This window comes from Lactuca saligna, chromosome 8 (genome assembly GCF_052625555.1).
Source record: "Lactuca saligna cultivar CGN05327 chromosome 8, ASM5262555v1, whole genome shotgun sequence".
Lineage (NCBI taxonomy): Eukaryota > Viridiplantae > Streptophyta > Magnoliopsida > Asterales > Asteraceae > Lactuca > Lactuca saligna.
In genome coordinates this window covers 254,053,154-254,062,943 of record NC_136424.1, presented here as the reverse complement: position 1 = coordinate 254,062,943, position 9,790 = coordinate 254,053,154, and the positions used below count along the sequence as shown (strand labels likewise).

Here is a 9,790-nt window from a genome sequence, read left to right as displayed (position 1 = left end):
GAGAGAGAGAGGTAGAGAGCGAGAGAGGAGAGAGAAAGAGAGAGAGAGAGAGAGAGAGAGAGAGAGAGATTTTTTTTTCTTTTTCTTTTTTTGACATTTGTAATAAAAAAATTGAAAAAAGGGAAAATACCAAGGGAAAATCCGTCATCATAAAAAGTTTTAAAATTTTTGGACTATACTCGCAACAAAACAAAACTATTGGACCATCCTTGCGAGCCAAACCCATTTTGCACCAAAGTTGAAAGTTTTGACATACCACAGGGACCATTCTTGCAATTTTGTCTATACAGAACGTCAAAAATGGAGTTCGTATGAACGAGTTACAAATTACAATAGCATATTTACGTATTAATATAAACTATAAATCATATATACGTACACATATATATACATATGTATATATCATTAGAAAGGTATCGACGATGCGGTCATTATAAGACTAATGTTGAGTTCTTTCGACATTAGTTTAGTACAAATATCATTAAATCCATTTAAAATAGTATTATAGAGGGGTGTTTAGTTGTTTATATAACTAAAAGGTCATTAAGTAATTATGGAGGGTAGTTTCTGAAAATTCAATTAGTATAAATAAGAGCTTTGGCCTCTCATATTTCTTGCACCATTCTCTTGATTCAAGAGTCTTTCTCTCCTTATCACCCCGAGCATTTCGGTCCCTCATGATTCAACTTCTCTTTCTATAGTTTTAGTATAGTAAGATGAGCACTGAAGCGCTGCATGAATCTTTCTTAGAAAGATTCAGCGACGAAGTTCTACCCCTGCAGAGCCCGACTCCTAGCTAAAATCCCCTTGTAAGTAAGTTATGCTTACCCTATTTTAAATATAGTTTATATTTAAAATTACTATTGTTACTATAAATTTATAATAAATATTTTAGCTATTACTATGACTTGTATAAGTGTCGTTATAATATCTTTTTAACTACTCACGGTACGGGGAATCTGGTTTAAAGGGCCGCATAGGGTTCTTGGATTTCAGAAGTGCTATACGCCAAAATGGTCCTGCCCTGCGGTGTTTTATGTATGGCCCCTGTCTGTACATAGTGGTTGGAAAGTATTCTTTAAACGCTTATATAATAATAATAATAAGACTAATAATTAGTCATGGTAAATATTAGACTAAAATCTAGTGGTAATAATACTAGGTTTCATCGAAGCTAATTATTTAAAAGTAAAAGAAGCGTTGTCCGAGTACCGAGTCACCACCTTCTCAGGTGAGTGCATAGTTATTTCATCTTACACATAGATATGAAGTATTTTATATAAACTACGTGCTATGTGTGCATATTATCTGAATACTTGCTGTCTATGCTGGATGAACGTTTTTTTTATACATGTTTTAAATGATTTGAACTGTATACGTATTTTAAATATACAAGTATGTTGGGTATGAGATGGGTAGACGAATGATGAGAGATAAAAAATGATATGAGTAAACATTGGCAGCTATAGACTTAGTCCGTAACAAATAACATCGACAGCTATGGACATAGTGCCTATTGGACAAACACTGGTAGCTATGGACTTAGTACTTGTTACGAATTGGTAGCTATGGACTTAGTACCTATTAGATAAACACTGGTAACTATGGATTTAGTACCCATCAGCTATGGAATTAGTGCTTTACAAACGAGCATTGGAAGCTATGGATTTAGTGCCAGTCTTATAACTCTGGAAGCAAAGGACTTCAGAATGAACGAATGCGGGATAGATGACTCTTAGGATAGATCCTTAAGAGTAAAGAAGATAATGTGGATGAGTAATTGGGTTGATTGTTTGGTTGTTTAAACATAATAATTATATTATTGTGGGTTAAAAACCCTATGTAGTCAACAGGTTTCCCAACCTGACCCACTCAGTTTATTTATATTACAGGTATTGAGATGATGTCACATTACACTATGAGATTAAAGAGATGTGGATCACTAGTGTAAATAAATGTAAGTTTTGTTTATGCTTATGTTTCTGTATTGACGACGACATCCCAAATGTTTTAAAAGGAATTAAAAATACTTTTCTTTGTAAATGTTTTGATAACGTATTTATCATGTTTTACTGGGAACAAATTCCGCAACATTTTTATTAAAAGATGTATTCTGATTTTTATAAAGCATAAACAAAATCGGTCTTTTCTGACCGTGAAAGTAGGGATGTCACATCTACCTTCTGTCGTTGCAGCTCCGCCATTGAAACAGCACCATCCTCCTTCTATCGTCGCTATCTCTTCAGTGTTGTATCTTAACTCTGGTGGTGTTGCCGCCTATTTCCGTTGAAGACAAAGTTGTCACCAGTTCGGGTATATTCTCTGTGTGTGTGTGTCTATCGCAATGAAGTGGTGTTGTGTGTTGTTTGGCCGGAATTCTCGAAGAACAGCCACCACCACCATCGTGAAGTGGTGGTTGCCACCATCTACCACCGTTGGCAACCACACGGGTGGTTGTGTGTGTGTTTATCTATTAGTGTGTGTGTTTATTTTGGGTTAAAACATTGTAAAATGTAATTAGAAAGTAGAAGAAAGAAAAGAAACTCAAAACCACCACCGTAGGGTGGTGGCTGCCGCCACCAACCGTCGTGTTGGATGGCAGAGTGTTTTTGCTTGCATTTAGTTGTTTTTTTGGATGCTTGGACTCAATTGGACTAGAACCCTAACCACCACCGTGAGGTGGTGGCCGCCGCTGTGAGCCGCCGTCGACCACCACTACCCGAGGTAGTTGTAGGTGGTGCCCGCCTTATAAAACCCTCATGGGCCTAATGAAGCCCTAATTGATCTAAGGACTTAGTTTTGGGTCTATTGGGCTATGATTGGGTTGGAATCGATTTAAAACCACCGGAACTAACCGTGTAAATTTCCGTTGATATTATTACATAAATAAATAATTAAGATAATTAATATTTTTTAATGTATTTATAATAATATTTAATTTTTTTATATCTTTTACATGATTGATAATAAAAATATTTATATATTTTCGACCAATATAATTCCCAAATGGATACGACAGTTTTTGTAACTTAAAAAGTATTCTCAAACATAATTGATACGTGGATATTTACTGAACCGTATTTTGAAATGACATTTTAAACATTTCCCTCTACCAATAATTATTTATGAATTTTTAAATTAATCACCGAATTTTATATATCAACTATGTTTAATTATACGCATTCGTTATGGATTAAAAAACTGTGTAGTCTATCTAAAACTACTAAAACAGTTTGTATCAATTACTATTTATATTATTACATAGATGAATAATTAAAACTACATAAGGAAACCCCGCTTCCCGGGGGTTGGATTCGCTACTAAAGTATAAAATAAAAAATAAAAAATAAATAAAAATAAAAAAAAAACCGACAGGATGCTCAGTATATTGTTGGTGATTTGATGACCATTGTTGATATTGGTATCGAAATGTAAGTATGTTGCTATTATGGGTGACATATATAGTTAAAAAAAATTGAATTTTAATCAATTGTATAAGAATTAAAAGTCTAATCCTAAGTTACAAAAGCAATAATACAATCGGTGATCCTTAAACGACCAATTTACCTCTATTTTCCTTCCTGCCATCATCACCTCCCATCCTAGTTACAAAAAACCCTTCCTATCCTCAAATGACTAATTTACCCCTATTTCCCTTCCTGCCATCATCACTTCCCCTCCTAGTTATTGAAAAGACCAAGTTCTCTCTCTGCAACTCCATGTTAAAGTAAGACAACCATCCGCCCATAGTACCTATCAAAAAAACTTATACACCTTATCAAAGAAAAAAAACTAAAGTACGTTGCCAATATCAATAAACCAAAATACGTTAATTTCATCCGCGTTTGTACTATGGTTTCCGCTTCTCAGAAAATGCATCCAACCCTTTTAACCTATCATCCGTGACCAATATCTCTTCATAGCATTCGTCTTCCAATTCCAAATCAGACATGATCTCCATTTTTGAACCATGGCTAATCACTCTTTTAGCCATCCGTATACCACAGGACACTAAAACTGTAGTTGGATTTTATGAAGAATTGAAGTTTATTAATGTAATAAAAGTGTGCATGGCCAATATCATCCTAAAAACTACTTTTTCAACTGAAATTAAAAAAGTTTAAGCTATCATTTAACCAATTTTAAATAACCAAATTTAAAACTACAAAGTTTTAGAGTAAAATTACTTAAATATAATTATTAATTCCATTATCATAGACGTAAGGATCATATGGTTAATATTTTTAATTATTATAATAATTCTAAGGTATAAAGAATAATTATAAAATATTAAAAACATTATAAAAATGATTTGGGCAAATATGATATTTTGAAGGTTTATGAAGGGTAAATATGATATTGAAAAATTAAACTGGGCAAATATGATATTTTGAAGTTTAAGAGGGGCATATATGAAATTCTCCCAATAAAAATCAATCTTATTCTTTTATCTGAATATATTTGCTGAAAAATATTTCAATATCTTTCAAATGTACAACTGATGAGAGATTGACTCATAGTCTCATTGCAAATTGTTGTAATGTTGGAGCGTTAAATTCTTAGACATAAGAGTAAAATGGTCATCCACTCAACTCTAGAAAATTTGAAAAAGAAAAAGACTTTATTCATGTATGTGAAAACAATTATATTATTGATAAAAAGTAAAATATATTGCTCATTTGGTAGCAATAGTAAAGCATGTTGGTATTCTCCAACAAAAAATTAAAATTATATCTAGTATTAAGTCACATTAACTTACCAGAGGCTCCCTCTCGAGGGACGCAATATCGCCACATGTGATCATGGCTGACACCCCACGGAATCATCATCACAGAAACAAAAATGGCGTTTTCGCTCCTCCTCTTCCTTAAGCAAACGGTTTTGCATGATTTTTTTGGAATGATTAAGATGCTAAAAACCAAAATTATTAATGGAAATTAGTGCACTTACCGATTGTAAACCCTTCATAACTAACTATGTTTGTTCTTTTTAAAGTTCAAATATCTTTCTTCCTTCTTCATAGCTACTACGAAATGTTGTACATCCACTGCACATGATCTTTCTTTTGTTAATACTTCCCATTTGTTGATCATATCACTGCAACTAATGTAAAAGGCCGGTACCATATGCTACAAAAAGGAGCATTAATGGAATCAGTGGTTTATTAATTTTAGTTACATATTGACACTTTTGCTATGGTAATCCATAAAGAAGATGAACCTTAAGCTTTTTCACATGGAATGCATGATTTATAATCTTTCTATGTTTTGCCCATTGATCAGCTTCAACATCTGCTAACCCACTTAGTAGCAACTTTGCCAACGAATTTCCTCCATCTAGTTTTTGAAATTGAGAATAATTTGCCAAAATCAGTCGTCTTAGTGCAGGTTTTGTTACGTGCACAAAAGGTCATGGGCCCATCCATGTATATAAATTTTTTCCTTTACCTTTACCTGAATACAAATATCCAAAGGACTTAATACATATTGTTTGAAAGATCAGATTACGCATTGTTGAACAAAATTAATATAGATCGTAGCCTTTAATTTATATTCGGGATCTTACTGTTTGAGTTTCAGGTCAAACGAACAGCTTTTTTAACTATGCCTATATGATGCTTTTCACTTTTGCATATAATATGTGTAATCTAAACTCATATGGAAAATTTAAATGCAAAGGTACCACATAAAATCTATAGTTATGCTGATTGTACTTTGGTCTTTGAAATAACATCATGTATGTGACACATAGATGTGATCAGCATATAAAATTTGGAAAGACATGCTAATGGATTTCATTGGTCAAGATTTACTATTCTGAAAACTAATTATAAAATCTGAACATTTTTAAAACTTGTATAAACATGAATGGAATTTGTGACAAAAAAAAAATTCAGTTAAAAACTTTTGTAAAAAAATTTCTTTGAAAAACTCAACAAATAAGATCTACTATCACTGCTCATGTGTATACATTACATACCATACGTCTTAGCAGAGTTATAAAGATATGGCATGACACGTGGGATGATGTCATTGGTGAGATTTATGGGATTCAATTTGGCCTCATCAGTCATCTGTACAGCCAAAGGCCATTCAGTTCAACCCAAAACCTAATTTAGTTCAAAATTGAGAAGAAAATCTAAAATGGATAAATTTGCTTAATGTATAAGAAACAATAGCACAACAATGTATATAGAGGCAAAACTTAGGAAGTAGATATAAAATTTATTAGATATTAGTGTAGAGACCCATGCAAATGTAGTTTTTTGTAGATTTGTTGTTATTTTTGTTTATTACTCCCATCACAACAACACATCTAATAAGACTAAATTTATGAAAAGGGCAATATGAGAATTCTGCTCCCTAATTGTTAAGATCTGAAACTTCTTGCAAAAATATCGTTTCAATCTCAAGTATTGAGATTCCATTCCGTGACAATTCAAGAAAATTCCCAAAATTTCATCAAAAAGAGTGATTAAAAAAATATCCAAAACTCATGCATAAACTATCAATAATATCATAAGAAAACACAAAATATATCGAATTTTTGGATCATTGAGTCCAACGTGATTCAAAAGAGGAAGCATCAAACAATGTCATAAAAAAACACAAAAATATATATATATATATATATATATATATATATATATATATATATATATATATATATATATATATATATATGATTTTTAAGGAGATTAACCTCAATTGATGAGAAAAACTGAATGAATAAGTCGTAAATACAAATACCAAACAAAATTGCTGCATAGATTATTAATAATATCATTCAAAAACACAAAAAAGATTTGATTATTATATAGACGAAACATCCAACAAAACCTCACTGACCATATCTTCCTCACCATTAGCAGCTGCAAAATGTTCTGCATCTTTTTTATCATCATTTGAGAAATCCCTATCTTCAACCCTTGAATGAGCAGCGATAAAAACATATTTATGAGGATTTTCCATTCCACTCCTTGATTGAGCAAGCCATACTGAAATTGAAGCAAAAAAGAAATTCATTTAAGTTGTGTTGAGATTGATGCTGTTGTTCTTCATTAAAAGAAATTATCTACAAGCACCAAAAGAACAAAATTACAAAAATACCCTTGTTATGGTTACAAAAACTCTAAGGACTAATTGACCCAAATGAAAAGAGGCCGGTCACCAGTCTATCCTTAAGTTTTATTAGAAGCCAATAAGAAAAACCTAATCTTCAACTGAAAAATGATGAACATTAAGGAAAACGTGATTTTAATCATCAGAATCATAAGCCTGGACATTTCTTATTACACAGGCTTTAAAAATAGCAAAAACTTCATTATTTTACATGACTATCACTAAAAAAAATCACTCAGAAACATGAAAAAGGGCATTTAGCCCAATATACATTTGAAATTAGAGTCTAATAGCTTACACCTATATTAGTCATTACAATGGAAAATAAAAACAAACCTCAGTATGCTCAAGTTCTTCCAACTGTTATGGACATAGTGATCAATTGGTTCTACCTCATCATTTATGTTATTATGAGCTTTCTTCTCACCTACAACCTAAGAAATTTAATAAAAAATGTTTGAATATAATTTTACCTAAATGATCAAGTCTTGTTTTTCAGTAATATAAGACCCAATTACTTAGTTGATTTATAATTTAGCACATACAAACAAAATAACATAAAAAGAGACAAAGGTGGGAAGAAAGCCTTATAACTTAACGACCATTCCATCAATTTCTCTTAAAACCAACATCTACATGATAAAATGTTGCAAGATTGTGTTTATAATGACACAAACAGGTGATGCAATTATGAAATCATGATGTATTCTTAAAACTTTCTTTCTACTTACAAAAAGAAAAACATAAAAAAAGAAAAAAAAAAAATAGAATTATCTACATTAGGAAACAAATGGTTAGGATTGTTACCTTACCAACTATGTTTGTTCCTATCTTGATCCTTATGGTCCAATAGTAATAATATAATATTAATACCCATATTTGTCCACAAAATAGGAGAGAAACGTTAAAGAAAATTATCCTTTTCGAGCCATCTTTCCCAATTCTGATGATATTAGTTGCAATTCTAGTAACATATTTACTTTTATCAAATAAAACCTATATAAATATGAAGCTTGTTATGCAACACACAATGAATGAGAGTTTGTAAGAACCTGCATAAGAATCACATTTGCAACATCAAAAACCAAAACAAAACACAAACATATACACATACACTTAGTTTATATTTCTGGGATTAATAAATATTTTTGTCAAGATAAAAAAATCATGAAAATTAAATGGTTAATTTATCTCTTACAGTAGGCACAAGAAAAAATCCCAGAAGAAAGATGGGAGTGTCTTATCATAACATATTATTGATTTAGCGCCTGTTAGAGAGCTCGCCTATGAACAAACAAACTTGGGGAAATAATCTAATCTAATATACCTAATTAAAAATGGTAAGAAACTCACGTAATCAGTAGGAGTCGTTGTTTTCTTTGCTTTCATCCTCATCGGGTCTGTATCCAGCATCATACTGCACAGTAAAGAGGGCAGGTCAATAACCAATTAAGTGATTAACCCAAAAATTGAAATAGACAAAGCATGGAATTATAAAATTTGAGTGCTCAACCCTACCTGAATCCCGAAACATTCAATTTGTGAAGTTTGGATTGATAAGGGAGACGTCTAGAACCTAAAATCGATCTATGAACGCAAAAGAAACATAAACTGATTTCAGACCCATCGATCATGGATTATTAGACTGTAAGATTTGAAGCACAAGTTCGGAAGTGGGGGTTTTGGACTTTAATCAATCCAAAATTAAACCTGATGTGATGATGGTCGTGGGTTGCAGAAGCGACACTGGTGGATTTTGAAGCAACACATATATGTGTGCCTGAGTGTTTCAGCTGTCGTCTAAGTGAAGGAGACACCCGACTCTCCATCTTGCTCACCTACCTGTCGCTTCTGCATCTGTCGCACAAGAAACACACGTAAGCGATGGTGGAGTGATACATCGCATCGTCAAACGACTCCGTTTGTCGGTCTTCCTCTGAACCTAAGTCGATGTCGGTACAGAAAAGCGAAGCAATTGGAGGTGGGGATGGGTTCGTCTGATGTGAAGATCGATGAATCGGTTGGGGTAAAATCGAAGAGGCAAAAATCAGACCTCACACCGGCGATTACAGAATTAAAACGAAAAGGGTAAGAATCGCATTGAAGGGATGCAAAATGAAAAAGAAGCGGTGGAAGCTCTACGAAACAATGGCGGTGGGAAGAGATGCAATTAAGGGTGAGTAAGCAAGGAGATGCAGAAGAAAAGAAAAGGGAAGAACCCACGTATATGTTGTGTCAGAAGCTTGGCGGTGGTGGAATACACATTCCAGAAACACGATAGGAAAAAAAAATTAATAAATCAATTAGAAGGAGCAAATAGAAAACTACAAAAAAATGCCCCATAAAAGAAGACACAACTGCAATCTTATCCATAATCAAAGGACTAAAACTGTCAAATCTTTAGCAAGTTTAAGGATTGACAATTTTAATATATATATATATATATATATATATATATATATATATATATATATATATATATATATATATATATATATATATATATATACACTAGCAGTGCACCCGCGCAAAGCGGCGGGGCATGTAAATTCTTTTAGTGATATGTTTCCTCTACAAAAATGTTATGTTACAAAAGAAAGTACACGTCGAAGACAAAATAATCAAACTATGGTGTTATTTGGGAAATGAAGTCATTTTTTGTTCATGCA

The 9,790-nt window shown here is 32.5% G+C and overlaps 1 protein-coding gene across 4 annotated transcripts; it reads right to left on the bottom strand.

The window, feature by feature from the left end:
- Positions 1–3,465: 3,465 nt before the first annotated feature.
- LOC145009870 (uncharacterized) lies at positions 3,466–9,414 on the bottom strand. Of its 4 annotated transcripts, XM_078968500.1 has the most exons (10): positions 8,832–9,414; positions 8,640–8,708; positions 8,475–8,538; positions 6,863–6,997; positions 5,980–6,073; positions 5,221–5,336; positions 4,951–5,129; positions 4,760–4,862; positions 3,829–4,017; positions 3,466–3,753 (listed from the first exon to the last, which is right to left on the bottom strand). In XM_078968500.1, the coding sequence occupies exons 1-7, from the start codon at positions 8,948–8,950 to the stop codon at positions 4,971–4,973; spliced, it is 756 nt and encodes a 251-aa protein (XP_078824626.1). In that variant the 5' UTR covers positions 8,951–9,414; the 3' UTR covers positions 3,466–3,753; positions 3,829–4,017; positions 4,760–4,862; positions 4,951–4,970. The 4 variants fall into 4 exon arrangements, with proteins under 4 accessions (XP_078824626.1, XP_078824625.1, XP_078824624.1 ...); XM_078968499.1 differs by having other exon boundaries at positions 3,466–4,017; positions 4,760–4,866; XM_078968498.1 differs by having other exon boundaries at positions 3,466–4,017.
- Positions 9,415–9,790: the final 376 nt, after the last annotated feature.